The 17,674-nt window shown below is 47.1% G+C and overlaps 1 protein-coding gene across 10 annotated transcripts in view; it reads right to left on the reverse strand.

Annotated features, from left to right (window-relative positions):
- adam22 (ADAM metallopeptidase domain 22) overlaps window positions 1-11,680 on the reverse strand; it is a 588,297-nt gene extending 576,617 nt beyond the window's left edge. For 8 of the 10 annotated variants that reach the window (XM_072508628.1, XM_072508623.1, XM_072508626.1 and 5 more), the window contains exons 1-3: window positions 11,197-11,679; window positions 10,732-10,925; window positions 10,288-10,364 (exon numbers count right to left, since the gene is read on the reverse strand). In XM_072508628.1, the coding sequence (XP_072364729.1) occupies window positions 10,288-10,364; window positions 10,732-10,925; window positions 11,197-11,284 (359 nt within the window). In that variant the 5' untranslated portion in view covers window positions 11,285-11,679. Of the gene's footprint in view, window positions 1-10,287; window positions 10,365-10,731; window positions 10,926-11,196 lie in introns of all 10 variants that reach the window. The other 2 variants (XM_072508619.1, XM_072508629.1) reach the window with 2 other exon arrangements.
- Between the last annotated feature and the right edge of the window lie 5,994 nt (window positions 11,681-17,674).

Genomic DNA, 17,674 nt, shown 5'->3' on the forward strand with positions numbered 1-17,674 from the left:
GCCTGGTTTCAAACCAAATGGAACCTATAAGGTTATATAGAACATACAGTGCAGAAGGAGGCCATTTGGCCCATCGAGTCTGCACCGACCCACTTAAGCCCTCACTTCCACCCTATCGGCATAACCCAATAACCCCTCCTAAACGTTTTAGATACTAAGGGCAATTTAGCATGGCCAAACCACCTAACCTGCACGTCTTTGGACTGTGGGAGGAAACCGGAACACCCGGAGGAAACCCACGCAGACACGGGAAGAACGTGCAGACTCCGCACAGACAGTGACCCAGCAGGGAATCGAACCTGGGACCCTGGCGCTGTGAAGCCACAACACTATCCAGTGTGCTACCGTGCTGCCCCTGGCTAAACCTGGCTCAAAAATCCAATTATTAGACCAATCAAAAGGCCGAGCATTGTAGTTTGACCTGGCCCTATGAATGAATATGTGTTAGAGACTAGTGCATCAACAGTTTGAGGTAAGCACCTGACAAGATAACTTGACAGTACAGAGCAGCACTCCTACAGATCAGACATGTTCTGCACAGCCTCCCAGTTACCAATGTATGTCTAATTGGGAGGCTACGTAACCTTATCAAATCAAAAACCTATATTACTGATGGGTCGATTAGTAAGTTTGGTATAAGAACATAAGAACTAGGTGCAGAAGTTGGCCATCTGGCCCCTCGAGCCTGCTCCACCATTCAATGAGATCATGGCTGATCTTTTGTGGACTCAGTTCCACTTTCCGGCCCGAACACCATAACCCTTAATCCCTTTATTCTTCAAAAAACTATCTATCTTTATCTTAAAAACATTTAATGAAGGAGCCTCTACTGCTTCACTGGGCAAGGAATTCCATAGATTCACAACCCTTTGGGTGAAGAAGTTCCTCCTAAACTCAGTCCTAAATCTACTTCCCCTTATTTTGAGGCTATGCCCCTCAATATATAATTGATGTGTTTGTGATAAACAGAAGAAAACAACAGGTATATAGATAGAGCTGGAGATAATTAAACCCAAAGAGGGACAAGATGGCTTCAACATTATTAGACACATGGATCTGAATTTCCAGCATAGAGTACAAGCACAATCAGCAAGCCCGCAAGCAGGTGTGGAAAACTCTCCTGACTGTGATCAGCTGTCGAGCTCAATTTCACACTGGCTGACCAATTAACTGTTGGTCGACATGAAACACGTACTAAGAGAAGTATAGCATTACCAGCAGGAAGATGCGGGTGCCAGGAAGGGATATAAATGCAGCTGCCTGCAGGCCGAAAGCCTGCGCTTAGCATTTCAGGGAACTTGCTTGTAGTGGCAAGTTTTTTGGTCTCCGTTACAGATTTTAAGCGCTGGTCCAGTGTGCAAGATGGCATTGATATCCTGCCGGGCATGACAGGAATACCCAGATCCAGTCTGCCCCGTGTTTCTCTGATGAGTGCTTGAAGGTCTTAGTGGAGGCACTAAATGACTGCTGTCACATCCTGCTGCTAAGGGACAAAAGGAGGCCACTGCAAGTCACCAAGAAGGCTTGGATAGAGGTGGCAGCCCGGGTCAGCGGCCATGACGTAATATGCAGAACTTGAGTCCAGTGCCAAAAAAGGTTCAATGACTTTCTGCGCTCTGGCAGAGTGAATACTAATTCCACTTGGAACCTTGGGTAGACATTTTTTTTGGTGCTGGTGTGTGTGAAATGCAGAGAACAATGCAGCATATCATGTTATCATGTGCATTGATAGACCATGGCTGGCATGTATGTCAGGTTGACGTGTGACAATGCGATAGGCAACTGCTCCTGCGTCTTTGTGGAGAGGCTGCAATGTGGTGGCATGCTGGGGGATATTAATGAGTGAAGATGGATTGATGGGGTGGGGGGTGGGGTGGGGGGGGGGTGAGCGGATATCAAACGTACTGGTCCTCAGTCATGCGTAGAGGCAGGCTTTGGAGCTGGCCTGCGAGTGTGGAGCCAGGTCCACATACTGCAGAGATGCTGGGGTGTCAGATGAGGATAAGGGTCCAATGGGAATGGAAGAGATTGGTGTAGGGTCTGAGCGATGTGGGGACGTGGTTGTAAGACTGTAAATGTGAAATACATTTATTCCCTGTTCACTTGATTCAGGCTCCGCATATTTCATAATGGCTGCTGACCTAAGCTGGCAGGGGAGAACCACCATATTTCAGCAGAATCCTGACCCTGGCAGCCAAATTCAGTCTCAGAATCAGATGTTAATATTATCATGGTAGCCGCCAACCACCTAAATGTCCCCATTTCTAGTCAAAGTGCTATGCTATGGGCAAGTCAGCATATCCAGATGGTATGCAGAAATAGAGGAAACATTGCCTTTATCTCTTTGGTAACCTGGATGGAGGGTCGCCGAACCCAGGGGTGTGTGTGAACAATCTCGTGGAATTCCTCAGGTTGGAAAAAATTTAGTTCGCTTTGAGAGGGGTCACTTAGCCCATCGGCTCTCTTCATAATTATTTTACTGACAAGATTTAATATGCTCAACTCCTTGGGCATGATCTTCCGGCCTTGTTACACTTGCTCTCAAGCGGGATGAGGCTGGTGAATGACGGGAGAGGCCAAAAACGGGAACCGTGCCAGGCATCAAACAGTTTGCGATGCAACCGACCTGCTACCCTGGCGAATTCGGAATCTCGCCGTAGCGTGGGGAGAAATCAATTATCACCACTTAAGCCATATTTCCATACAATTAACAAGAGCTACCTGTCATCCAACGACTTCCTGTCACTTACCGGCCTCCCCAGCAAGTGCTCACCCTGGCGACGATTGGCACTCCTTTTTAAAAACATGAACCTGACGGAAGAGCTTCTGTGGGGAGCCGAAGAGGTGAATCGCAATCTCTGCTCACAGGCAAAGCGCGCGGTGGTGCTGAGCTTGTCACCCCAGTGCTCGGCGGGTGGGCTGCAATGGGAGGTTGGGGGTGGGTGGGTAGGGGAGGTGCTGGGAGGTCAACTGGGGGGGCCAATGGCTCGAGGAACCACCATTCCGGGGACAACCCCTGTCCTTGCCCGTCGGCCACAAGGATCACCCATAACCCCCACCGACTGCTGAGGCCTTTGGCCGCGAGGCTGAAGGCAATTGTTAATAGGGAATTGACAATCGTGGTTAAGTGAGCGCTTGACAATGCCAAATGGGTTCCCGTGGGTAGGCGGGCCATGTAGCATGTGGAGTCATTGCCTAGCATTCCAAACAAACCTTCATGTCTGGACACTATGTGGGAGTCAACACCACACACGCAGCAGCCAACATCCTAACACCCAGGGGATGGGACACAGCTCCTGGGACACGACCACGGCTGGCGGGTGGGTGGATGCCATGGGGAGGGGGGTTGCCTGGAGAGACAGGCAAAGGGTCTGGGGGTCAGTTGCACTGCGGAAGAAAGTGACAGAGGCATCATGATGGTTGTGCAAAAAGTTGTTTAATGCACAAAGTTGTTTAATGTACAATACCACATTTTTGAGAGTGCCACAACACCCAACCTCACTCCCTACCTAACCCCTCCCCCCTACCCCAGTGCTCTCAGCAATGCTCAACGTGCCTGGCCCTCCTAGCTGTACCACTATGTCCTGGTGTTTCCACATCTGAGATGGAGGCAGCCAGCTGCTTACCTCGTCCTATGGCCTTCGATCCCCCTCCCGGGCGTCCTCTGGTGGCTCTGGGGCCGGAAGGTCCCGACTCACTTGTCGACGGCACATGCTGATGGGGGAGGGGGATGGAGGGAGGGTTGGGGGTCACCTGGGAGGGATGCTCCCTTGGGGAGTTGGCGGGGTGGGACGCTGTGGTGTCTAATCACTCTGGCTGCGAGGTGTAGGTCGCTGAGCTTCTTCTGACACTGGAGTCCAGTCCTCCTGGTCACACTGCCTGAGCTGACTACTGCCATTACCTCGTCCCAAGCAGCACTGGCTGCCTTGTGGCTCACCCTCCGGGACCCGCGGGGGATCAGAACATCCCTCCTGGCCTCCACTGCATCCAGGAACCTCCACAGATCAGCATCCCCGAATCTTGGGCCGGTCTCCTCGGCGCCATTGTTGCCAGCAGGCTGGGGCTGGCTGAGCAATTGCAGCCTAAGTGCAGCTCGGCATTGTTAGTGGGGTGCTGGCAAGCGTGGTCCCGGCGTGTCAGCTGCCGAGATAGTATTGGGGTGGGAAGCCCATGAGCCTCGTTAAGTGGACCAATTAACGTTGAATAGTGTTGCCAGCCTCGCCGGGCCGAGCGCTGGGAAACCCGCGGCAATTCCCGCTCGCTGCAGAACTTGGAAATTGTTCCGGAGAATCAGGCTTCTTGACCACTGAATGCACCATAGTGAAAGATTACAGGAAGAATTCTCCATCCATGCCCATCTGACATCAATGGGCCTTTACATGATCCACGTCCCGCCTGTGTCAATCTTGCGGCCGGTGGGGCAGAAGAATCCAGCCCTAAACCAGTGTATTTCAGATGTAATCAGAATTACCATTTTTGCAGAAAGAGCTGTTTTCTGTACAGGAATTAAACTGTTACCTAGTCGAAAATCTATGTAATGTTTTTGTTATATAAACTTTGTTTTATAAATTTAGAGTACCCAATTCATTTTTTCCAATTAAGGGGCAATTTAGCGTGGTCAATTCACCTACCCTGTACATCTTTTGGGTTGTGGGGGCGGAACCCATGCAAACACAAGAAGAATGTGCAAACTCCACACAGACAGTGACCCAGAGCCGGGATCGAACCTGGGACCTCAGCGCCATGAGGCTGCAGTGTTAACCACTGCACTACCGTGCTGCTTCATTAGATTAACTTTAACTAAAATAATTAACAGGAAGAACATGGTTGCTACTGCTAATTCATTACATCAAACTTTGTCACGCACACACAATTATCATAACACCTGAACATTGTTACAATGCTATATTATACAGAACCCAGATGAAGTCGCAATTCTAAACAGAATTATGCTAAATAAAATAAGATGCAATAATTGTTTTATTATTGTAACTCAACAGAAGTACTCTTCCATTCAGAGATTATGTTAATAAATATTCTATTCTTAACTATGTAGACACAGCATAATAAAATGGTTATTTATTGTACATCAAATTGGGAAAGTCAAGAGTTAGATGCATTCTTGTGACTGAACTCGGTTTCACAGGATGACTCAAAAGTGAGCCAAACTACATATCACATTAACACCCCAGACAAATAGTAAATCTCAAACCTACAATCTCCACCTTTTTTTTGCTTTTGTTCACATGTAAAACCCTCGGCTATTTCCACAATGTCGACATCCCGATTGCTCCTTTTAGCCCTACCCTGCTATCAACATTTAATATCAATTCATGGCTATTTTCTATATATGCCCATGAACATTTTGTTGTCATTTCCATGTTATACTAATCCAATAGAAGTGTGCCTTAGGTCCCTCTAACAGGCAAAATTGTCAAGTTCTGTACAAAATTACAACAGTAGTTGCAGCAAAAGAGTTATCTTTATCTTGACTTTAATGTAATATGATTAATCTCAATTGATCTTTTGAAGAGAACAACAGGAACATTGGAGTGAAACTTGGTTATTGACATTTCCTATTTATTGCCATTTAACAAGTAAACTGGGACCAAGAATAATAATTCCTCCATCTTAATCTTTTTCTCACAACTTCAGATATGGTATCTAAAATGTCAGCTTACTAAAAAGTATGGTAGTTACATGAGATCACTTTAAAAAACATACCCTAGTTCAAGTTTAGAGAGATTGTTTTCTCCCAAGCTACAATTTGGTGTTTCTTTAGTTGTCTCAGGTGCAAACAACAGTCAGTGTTTCATCTTCATAAAAGTACTTGAATTGGAGATCATCCACCACAAGTTTTCAAATTAGACAGAGGGGAGGGCAATTCAGAAAATCAACAGATCTCTGTTAGTTAGGGTCCAAAAATATCTTGCACAGCACGTCTTGAGAATTTTGTATTCTATATTTCATATATTTATACTGCACAGCCTCCAATGCCATACAATAATAAAACATTTAATGCAATAGGCAGAGGGGCTGGTATAGCACATTGGGCTAAACAACTTGCTTGTAATGCAGAACAAGCAGCGCGGGTTCAATTCCCGTACTAGCCTCCCCGAACTGGTGCCGGAATGTGGCGACTAGGGGCTTTTCACAGTAACTTCATTGAAGCCTACTTGTGACAATAAGCGATTATTATTATTATTTTATTTTGGTTAGGTGCCTTTCAGAAATGGGGGCATTGGATTGGATTTGTTTATTGTCATGTGTACTGAGGTACAGTGAAAAGTATTTTTCTGCATGCAGCTCAAACAGATCATTTGGTAGATGAAATTAAAATACATAATATGGATTACATAAATGGGAATCCATACATAAGGTACACCAGGGGTGGATCTACTATGAAACTAATGAAGCTGAAGCTTCAGGGCCCCTAATCCCGGAGGGGCCCCAGAAGCGACTTTAGTCCACATTGCTTAAAAATTTTGGGTCTACTATATGAGAAGAGGTTTTTTAAAAATAATAATATTAATAATATAGTGTAATTCAATACAAAATAATAGTTAAAATAAAAATTAAAAGGTTATTAAAGTATCATGTAGGCTAGCCGAAAACGAAAAAACGTTCAAATTAATCATGTTCATTCTAAATATATTTAATATAAAATAATTATAAATAATTTAAAATACTATTAACATTTATGACAGAAATACAAACAGTAGATGACATGTCGTAACAAAAAAGGGGAGCCGTTGAAAAGGCAATCACAATGCTAACGTGAAGTTTCAACGTGATAGCACTCGTGATAGCGATCTAGACAAGAATTTTTTTCAATAAAGTGTTCAGAAAGGATACAATATTTTAATTACCCCTACTCAAAAATAAATGTTATATTTAGAAAAGGTAAGTAATAAAGGTGAAATAGTGTTAGATTAGCCTAAGCTGATTGTTTTTATGAAGAGGTGAACGGAAGGTAGGCTACGACCGCATAGCCTAGGCTAATACTATATTACAAGTATTTATGAAAAAGTAATAAAAGGGTGAATTTGTGTTAAATTACAGGTGTTTATTATGAAAAGTGTTCAAATAATGGTAAAATTGTGTTACATTACCTTAGCCTATGAGTTTTGGTGGCCTAGTCTTGCCTAAATTAGTCTAGCCTAGCATAGGCTAGCTTGAACATAGCCTAGTTTAGCCTATTTAGCTTATTTATTATAAATCTTAAAAAATGGCGCTTTACTTTCTGAGAAGGGTTTTTTAAAAAAGCTCTTTCTCAGAAAGTAGACCTAGATAATGCATCTAACATGAAGGGCTCGGAGAAAGGGCTGCAAGCACTCTTTAAAAACATTAACAGGTACGCAGACTATGTACCATGTGCAGCCCATGGAGAAAAGGCAGTGTCTACTATACCTGAAGTTGTTGACTATTTTGGCATTTTGCAGGAGCTGTATGTTTTCTTTTCTGGATCTCCACGAAGATGGGGGATTTTAAACACACAGGGCAATCTACATTTTTCTCTACAGAGCTTAAGTGTAACTAGATGGTCTGCACACTATGAAGCAGTCCGGGCAATTAAAACTGGATATATGGGTATTTTACAAACTCTCAAACATATTTTTGAAGACTCCGAAGAGAAGCCTGAATGTAAACGAGATGCAAAGAATTTATACCACAAGTTGGTAAAGCTGGACTGTGCTATTTTAACAGCCGTTTGGGGAGAAGTGCTGGAGCCTTTCAACAAAACAAGTAAGAAACTCCAAACCCCTGGTTTTGATGTATTTGAAGGTTATCTTCTGCTATCATCTTTACTTTCGTTTGTTAAAGAACTCAGAGAAAATTCAGCCGATAGGATTGCATGCTATGAATCAGAAGCAAAAGGTTTGTGTGAAGATATCACCTCAAGTTATTCTGATGCTTCCAAACGCATTGTTTCAAGGAAATTTTCAGATGGAACAAGTGGTTTGCTTCTTTGAGAGGAGCTGACAAAATTAGGATAGAAGTGGGCAGCACGGTAGCATTGTGGATAGCACAATTGCTTCACAGCTCCAGGGACCCAGGTTCGATTCCGGCTTGGGTCACTGTCTGTGCAGAGTCTGCACATCCTCCCCGTGTGTGCGTGGGTTTCCTCCGGGTGCTCCGGTTTCCTCCCACAGTCCAAAGATGTGCAGGTTAGGTGGATTGACTATGATAAATTGCCCTTAGTGTTGGGTGGGGTTACTGGGTTATGGGGATAGGGTGGAGGTGTTGACCTTAGGTAGGTGCTCTTTCCAAGAGCCGGTGCAGACTCGATGGACCGAATGGCCTCCTTCTGCACTGTAAATTCTATGATTAACTCTATGACTGCTTGATAATCCAGTAACGCAAGAGGATTGACCCATATGAGCAGATTGCAAAAAGGTTCAAGTTCCTCTCAGAATTGGTGAACAATTCTGAAATTGATGAGGACTGTATTAATCTTATAATATTGTATTACAAAGATGATATTGACCACAAATTAGTAAACGAGTGTCATCAGTTCAAAGAATATTTGCACCTTAGGAAATCCCATAACACAGAAGAAAACATGCCATCTTAAATGCAATGCGCAGAGGTTTTTCAGCTTATTTGTGAGCAACACCTAATTGAAGTGTTCCCCAATATTACTACTGCGCTTAAGCTGTACTTGACAATGCCTATCACGAGCTGTGAAGCAGAAAGGAATTTTTCAAAGCTATCCTTTATAAAGAACAAATTTCGGTCTACCATGACCTTAAATTCTTTATGCATATTGTCTCTAGAAAATGACATTGCAAGGAAGCTCTCATATGACAAAACTGTACGTGAATATGTTGCTAGAAAAAACAGAAAAAAGAGTATTTTGTAAAATGTGCTTCATGTAGTATGTATTCTCAAAGGTGTCTAAAATAAAAGATTATATTGACTGTGGTCTTTTCTATGGTTTATTTCATCATTCTATGATGCATCATGCATGTATATAACATTTCCCTAATTTTCATCCCCCCATAACTCGAAAATATAAGGCATAGGAATTTTTTATTCACACCAGTGATTTTGACATGTGAGATAATCCAGTACAGCAATTTTAATCAAAATCTGAGATATAGTGGTTACATTTTTTTTAATTTGTGGTGATCTGTCGTGGAACAACCCATTGAAGAAGATAACAGTGGTTACCCAGACCTCGTTGCTGGTTGCGAAGGGGCCCCCATAACAGCTCAAGCTTCAGGGCCCCAAAAATGCAGGTCCGCCACTGAGGTACACAGTGTAACTACATAACACCGGCATTGGGTGAAGCATACAGAGGTGTAGTGTTAATCAGGTCAGACCATAAGAGGGTTGCTTAGGAGTCTGGTAACAGTGGGGAAGAAGCTGTTTTTGAAACTGTTCCTGCGTGTTCTCAGACTTTTGTATCTCCTGCCTGATGGAAGAAGTTGGAAGAATGAATAAACCAGGTGGGAGGGGTCTTTGAGCTCCCTGGGAACCCGTCCATTTTTACATGGGGATGCATGAAAACCATTAGCAAAGAGGAAGAAGCCGCGCCAGTTATAAAAATGAATTTCCTTATGTTTCTGCATACATCTTGAAGATCAGAGGTTACTTCAGAAGCTTGAATGAATTCAAAGTTTGGGAGTGCAACTACCCTGTAACTATGCTAGACGCTCGCATTGTACTTGTGTCACAAGTCTCCGGCATCTCATCTCTCGCGCAATTCACACCATTGGCATTAAACTCGCTTTCTCAATTAATCTTTTCACATATTTTCTGTCGGATATGTAGTGCTATTTAGATCTCGGTGGTCTCCAAGCCACTTCTTTACAGTGTTTGCTGAAACATATTATTCAAATACTATAACGTAAAATCTATACGCTAACGGTCCACCGAGGTTTATTTTGAGGCCTGCCTATTCTACAGCACCCTTCCGACGCATACGTGTAAAGTTCATCTCCCAAATTAAGTTTTCGCGCAGATGCCCTGGTACTTTCCATCACACTGCATCGACGCAGGTGTGGACCCACAGTGTACCACTAGTAGCTGGACAATTTCACAATAACAAGCAGTAGGAATCATTCTGAAACTCGGCCAGTCAATAAACCGTCAATAATTCGGAAAGTTGAATCAGTGTGGGAAAATCGCAACAATAACATCGAGAACAAGCCGCAGACTCTCGAAAACAAACTTTCCCCAATGGTAATCCATCCTTCCATCGACTCGGAAGTGCCTGTGTCAAGACCGAAATATGCACAAACGTCTGCTGCTACCGTACTCCTGTGCTTTTTATATACTTACTGGTTCAGTTCAACGTCAAGGATGAAGGATGAGTCGAAAGCATCAACCTGGAAGGTAGCATGGGCAATATGCGTGGACTGCAAAAATCAAAGGCCAACAATTAGTAAACAGGTCCGTGGAGATAATAGATAACCGTCAGCAAAAAAAATAGTGCTGACTGAAAGACGCATTGAAATGTGCAAACTCAGTTACGAGTGTAAAGGCTGGCAATCTGGTTAAATAAACCGCAAAGACACATCATTTGCAGCCCGTGCTTGAGACTGGCGTGTGCTTTTAGTTTGGTTTGGTGAATTGTGCCTGCCGGTTTATTTTTGATGCAGTGTTGTTTTTGTTTCTCGCCAGCCAAGCTCTCCGGGGATTGGAGCTGCAGAGGGCGTCGTGGGTACCTGCCCGTCTTAAGCACGGTGAATGAAGAGAGCGGAACTCCCCGAGCGCGGCGCTTACCGGCTGTGCGGCTGCCTGCTCTGGTGTCCTCCTCACTCGGGTGTCCAGGCCCAGCTGCCCACCGTCCGCGCGGTGGCTGAGCCGAAGCGGGCTGGTGGTCTGAGGAGGCTCCAAGCTGCGCATCTTCCAGCCGGCGGCCACCGCCTCCTCCTCCCCCTCCTTCCCTCTCAAGGCGTCGTCACCTTCAGGCGAACCTGCAATATTCACGATTCCCGTCAGTTGCCGTTCGTGCACCGGGCAATTTAAAAAAAACTCCCCACCTCAACCCATCACTGATTAAAAGTTAAAATAAAACAAATCATGCAGCTCGAGGTGGAGAACAATTATAATAAATAATTCCGCATTTAAATCATATTTAGCTCTCTCTACCCCCCACCCCCCCTCAAAAATAATAGCCCGCCCGAGAAAATGCCTCACATGCAAAGGTTAAGAAAGAAGGTGCAGATTTTCGCTTGATAATCTTACCGGGCTTTCTATTGGCGCTGTTATATTGAGCGAGGTAGACTAGTCCACACAGATACACCGAAACAATCTGAGGCGGCAAAGGCTTCATATTTCATATTCTATACCCACCCTGCAGGAGAATATAATGCAAAAATAAATCTTCCCTTTTTTTTCTGGGTCGACGGAATGCTTTAGGATTTCGTTCGTATTGTTTCCTGAGGTGTTTGGGTTGTTTTTTTATATGATTATTTGCTCCGCTTCCTTCAGAGTGCAGGCTGCAGCACCGGATGGCAGTGACAGGCTGAGAGCATCTGAAAACCTCCCTCCGTTCCTCCCCTCGTTTCCTCCTCTATCTCATCGCTCCCAGCCAGCCAGCCAGATTTCCTCGCTGCTGCTGCTGCTGCTGCTCCACGTTCACGTCAATCCCTTCGCTCGCCCACCGCCGCCGCGGCTGCAGATCGCGCGGGGGGTGGGTTCACTCGCTGAGCGTGGACAGCAGCGTCGTAACCGGGGCTCTGGGCGGACCGTGCATCTCCGCCGAGCGCGGGTGGCTGCAGCAAGAGGGGATCCTAATATAACAGGGTGGGTCACATGCCCGTATTAATATTTTAATCCATTGAACCCTTTCAAAGATCGTTACTTGGGGGAGTGAATTCACTTCCAAGGCCAAATGTGTGTTGCTTGCGGTGCATTGCATTGAAGTCAAAACTTGTAGTTCGATTCGGCCATGGCACAAACACACTGCGATGGACAGATTTAAAGTCCCTTTTTTTCTGATTTTGAAAGTTTCCCTAACCATGTTGCGCACAAATTTAATTGTAGGCAACGTCAATGTGTATAATAATTCATGTGACAAGATTTTGCAGCATATTTAGTACAGTTCCGCTTGCCGTAAAATCACTCTTTCTTGATATCACTTCTTAAGTATTCAAATTGATCTGTACTGTACTGAAATAATATTAATGATGACAATGCATTGAGTTTATATAAATAATGCATGGAACCATAATGCCTGATTGTTGACTCTCCAATCATCATGTCCAGCTGTAGTCACTCCAATAATTCCTCTCAAATGTAATGTCAGTCTGGGCACCACACCTCAAAAACGATATATTGACCTTGTAGTGGGTGCAGTACAGATTCCAAATTGATACCAGGACGACAAGAGTTTTTGCGAGGACGGGTCGCGCAGACTGTCCTGGAATTCCATTGAATATATAAGGCAGAGGGATTATCTAATCGATTTATCTACGACGATCAAAGAATTTGAAAGGGCTGTGGAGAGAACACTCCTATTTCCTCTGGTGGCGAGTGCAGGACAAGAAGGCACAACCTTAAAAGTAAAGCTAGGCCGTTCAGGAGTGATGGCAGGATGCACTTCTTCACACAAAGAGTTGTAGAGAACTCGAGCACCAAAGCTGTTAAGGTTTGGTCAACTGAAAAGGTAAACCCCAGACTGTTAGATTTTTGTTAGTTAAAGATGTCAGAGGATCACGAAATCACAAGCTACAAAGCAAGGCCAGGCGGCATGTCTGGGGCTGGAGCACCCCTCCCTGATGAACTGAACAAGTTCTATGCCCGCTTTGAACAGTCAGCCAATACATCAGTGCCACACGCCGCAACAGCCTTGGACACACCCATACCCACTATTACAGCCTCAGAGGTAAGAGCTCCCTTCTTGAAAGTAAACACGCGGAAAGCGACGGGTCCCGACGGAGTCCCTGGGCGAGCACTCAGAGCCTGTGCAGACCAGCTGGCGAGTGTATTCGCAGATATCTTCAATACCTTACTTCACCTCTCTGACGTCCCTATCTGCTTCAAGAAGACCACCATAATACCAGTACCAAAGACGAACAAGGTAGCATGCCTCAACGACCAGTGGCCCTGGCATCTGTTGTCATGAAATGCTTCGAGCGGCTAGTCATGAGACAAATCAACGGCATCCTCCCAGATAGTTCAATCCATTGCAGTTCGCCTACTGCAGCAAACGATCCACAGCGTATGCTATCTCCCTTGCCCTACAATCAACTCTCGAATATTTTGACAACAAAGGATACCTACATCAGACTGCTGTTCATAGTCTACAGCTCCGCCATCAACACCATTATCCCAACAGGATTTCAGGAAGCATAGCACAACCCCCCTCCCGTCTATATCAATGGCTCTGAAGTAGAGATGGTCGATAGCTTTAAGTTCCTGGGGGTCACCAACAGTCTGTCCTGGTCCACTCACGTTGATGCAACAGTCAAGAAAGCCCAACAACGTCTCTACGTCCTACGGAAACTAAAGAAATGTTTGCATCAACTCTCACAAACTTCTACAGATGTGCCATAGAGAGCATCCTATCCGGCTGCATTACAGCTTGGTATGGCAACTGCTCGGCCCAAGATCACAAGAAACTGCAGAGTGTGGTGAACTCAGCCCAACGCATCACACAAGCTTGCCATCCTCCCATTGATTCTGTATAAAACCTCCTGCTGCCTCAGAAAGGCAGACAGCATTGTCAGAGACCCCTCATACCCAGGCTTTGCCCTCTTCCAGACCCTTCCATCAGACATAGAAACAGCTTCTTCCCCTCAGCTACCAGACTCCTCAACGACTCTCTCTTGGACTGATCTGTTCCCTGTAAGAACACTATTTACCGCATCCTATGCTGCTCTTGTTTGGCCCTTGTTTCGCACTGTAACTAGTCACTATTTGTTGATGTACGATTCTCAATGTACTCTGTCGATTATTCTTTGATTTGATTTATTGTCACATGTACCGAAGTACAGTGAAAAGTATTTTTCTACAGCCGAGGAACGTACACAGTACGCACATAGTAGACACAAGAATAATTAACAGAGAACATTGACAAATGGTACATCAAAATATCAATCAATCAATCAATCAATCAATCAATCGGAACCAAGGAAATTAGGGATGGGCAATAAATGCTGGCCTAGGATTGGACTCCAGGTGGGGTAGGAGTGCGGTTGCGGGCAATGGAGCTCCGACAGTCGCGTCCCGTTTGACAGGAAAAAAAACACGAGGACCGAGCCAGTGGCAGGGATCGACCCCCCCCCCCCCCCCCCCCCCCGCTACCCCGCACGGCAGGTGAGGCACGAGAACACGAGGACCAAGCCAGGGGAATGCGGGGACTGAGCGAGGACCGGGCCAGCGGCGGGGACCGACCCCCCGCCCCTCCCCCGGTGGCGACCACGAGGCAGCCGGTGGAACAAAAGAGGACACCCGGCCTAGCCAGAAGCCTCTCTCTCTCTCTCAAACTTCCTGACCCGGCGTGTGGGTGAGTGAGAGTAACAAAAAACTTCCCCAAACACCTTTTGAAGAGGAAACTTGGAAAGAGAAAGAAAAAAAAAATTATTTTCCCTTTTTTTTCAACAAGGACAAAGAAACAAAAATTATTTTTACATTTTTTGAAAAAGGGGGTTAAGAGGGGGGAAAAAAGTGTTAAAGGAAAGAAGGGAAGGGGAAAAGAAAAGAGGGAGAAAAGAAAAGGGAATGGGGGGTAAATGCCAGAAGGAAGCCGAAACATAGGGAGAAAGGGCACCAGAAGCAGAAGGGGCCATGGACGAGCCCACTCAGACGAGCTAACCGGCAAACGAAGCAGCAGAACAGAAGGTTCGCTGCAACAAAAAGAACTGGGCAGACAGGAGCATTTTCCCCTGGACCAGGGGGGAACTGGAACTGGAAGGCAGCCTTTGCCGAGGCTCTGAGGGAACATCAGCAGGAAAACAAGGCAGAGGCTGGGGCAGACATAGAGGCCGCAGTGCAGGCAGCAATGGCCAAGGCCCTGGCGGAGGTGCAGCTTGCCCTGGGCGGGGCAGAGGAGAGACTGGAAGCCCAAGAGGAGAAACTAGAAGCCCAAGAGGCGACCATTAAGGAGCTGGAAAAAGCCACGACTGACAAGAGAGACCAGATCACGGCCCTGGAGAAGGAGGTGGCGAGACTGGTCACAGCGCAGGGGAGATTGAAGGGCAGAGTGGACAATCAGGAAAACCGCTCACGGGCAGCACGGTGGCGCAGTGAGTAGCACTGTAGTCTCACGGTGCCAAGGTCCCAGGTTCGATCCCGGCTCTGGGTCACTGTCTGTGTGGAATTGCACATTCTCCCCGTGTTTGCGTGGGTTTCACCCCCACAACCCAAAAAGATGTGCAAGGTAGGTGGATTGGACATGCTAAATTGCCCCTTAATTGGAAAATATGAATTGGGTACTCTAAATTTATAATTTTAAAAAAGGAAAACCGCTGGAGAAGGCAAAATGTAAGGATAGTGGGCCTTCCAGAGGGGATCGAGGGTAGAAACCCAACGGCATACGTGCTGAGATGTTGGATAATAGCTAAACTGCACCGGTACCAAGACAGGGAAACAATCCTGCGCTGAGCCAGGAAAAACAGAGGGCAGCACGGTGGCGCAGTGGGTTAGCCCTGCTGCCTCATGGTGCCGAGGTCCCAGGTTCGATCCTGGCTCTGGTCACTGTCCGTGTGGAGTGTGGTAGTCACCACTGATGGATATATTGTATATATAGGATGTTGATATTGGTGCTTTATGGTAAGGCCCCTGTACTACAGGTACGGGGGTAGATCCCTGCCTGCTGGTTCCGCCCAGTAGGCGGAGGATAAATATGTGTGTTCCTGTACAGCAGCCATTTCGTCAGCTGCTGTAGGAGGCCACATGCCTTAGTGTAATAAAGTCTCGATTACATCCTATTCTCGTCTTTGTGTAATTGATCGTGCATCAATTTATTATACTGAGTTTTTCAGAAGATGGATCTCCGCATCAAGCCAGATCGCCTGCAGCTGCATCCTCAAGCAGACAACGCCAAAAAGGACTTTGAACATTGGCTAGCCAGCTTTGAAGCGTATATCGGGTCTGCGCCAGACGAAATTCCAGGAGCACAAAAGCTCCAGATCCTTTACACGCGGCTGAGCTCCAACTTCTTTCCACTTGTCCAGGACACGCCGACCTACGTAGAGGCCATGGCGCTACTGAAGGAAAACTACGCTCAGCGGACTAACACACTCTACGCCAGGCATCTCCTCTCCACGCGGCGCCAACATCCCGGTGAGTCGGTGGAAGATTTCTGGCCCGCCCTGCTCCCCCTAATTAGAGACTGTGACTGTCAGGCCGTTTCGGCCACGGAACACTCAAATTTGCTAATGAGAGACGCATTTGTTACGGGCATAGAGTTTGACTACATCCGCCAGCGCCTCTTAGAGGGGGCCACACTCGACCCCGCGGCGACCAAAAAACTAGCGCTTTCACTTACAGTCGTATCACACAACATTCAGGCCTATGCCCCTGACCGCGCAGCCCACCCTCCCTGTGCACCATGGACTCCGCCGACGGCCGCCCCATCGTGGACCCATCAGCGACTGCCCTCAGCCAATCCCACGCCTGTGCCGTGCGGCAGCCAACCATACCCGGGGGGCCCAAATGCTACTTCTGTGGGCAGTCAAAACACCCCCGACAGCGATGCCTGGCGCGTAGCGACCTCTACAAGGCCTGTGGCAAGAAGGGACATTTCGCTGCACTGTGCCAGGCCCGCTCAATCGCCGCTATTGTCCCGGCACCCCCACGTGCAGCCAGTGGGCGCCGCTATCTTTCACTCCTAGGACCACATGCGGCCAGTGGACGCCGCCATCTTGCCCGACTTACAACACGTGCGGCCCGTGGGCGCCGCAATCTTGTTCCTCCCATCTTGCTTTCCCCACGACACGTGCGGCCTGTGGGCGCCGCCATCTTACCCGACTCAGGACCCATGCCCGTCGGGCACCTCATCTGGCCGCTCATCGCCTGCAACCGCCAATGACCAGCCGCGTCTCGCCTCGGTCACGATTGACCAGTCTCGACCACACAACCTCGCGACTGCTTCAACTAAAGTGAAGGTCAACGGGCACAATATCTGCTGCCTGCTGGACTCCGGGAGCACTGAGAGATTCATTCACCCCGATACGGTAAGTCACTGCTCCCTCGCGGTGCACCCCACTCACCAGAGAATCTCCCTGGCCTCCGGGTCCAACTCCGTGGCGATCAGGGGGTACTGCATCGTCACTCTCACTGTCCAGGGCGTGGAGTTCAGCGGCTTCTGCCTCTACGTCCTCCCCAACATCTGCGCTGCCTTGCTACTCGGCCTGGACTTCCAGTGCACCTCCAGAGCCTAACCCTGAGATTCGGTGGGCCCTGACCACTCGTGACTGTGTGCGGCCTCGCGACCCTTAAGGTCGACCCACCTTACCTTTTTGCAAACCTAACCCCGGTTTGCAAACCCGTCGCCACTAGGAGCAGTCGGTACAGCGCCCAGGACAGGACCTTCATCAGGTCTGAATTCCAGCGGCTGCTTCGGGAAGGCATCATCGAGGCCAGCAACAGCCCCTGGAGAGCCCAAGTGGTAGTGGTCAAAACCGGGGAGAAAAACAGGATGGTCGTTGACTACAGTCAGGCCATCAATCGGTACACGCAGCTCGATGCGTACCCCCTCCCATGCATATCTGATATG

The sequence above is a fragment of the Scyliorhinus torazame genome, chromosome 6, assembly GCF_047496885.1.
Source record: "Scyliorhinus torazame isolate Kashiwa2021f chromosome 6, sScyTor2.1, whole genome shotgun sequence".
In the NCBI taxonomy this organism is placed as follows: Eukaryota; Metazoa; Chordata; class Chondrichthyes; order Carcharhiniformes; family Scyliorhinidae; genus Scyliorhinus; species Scyliorhinus torazame.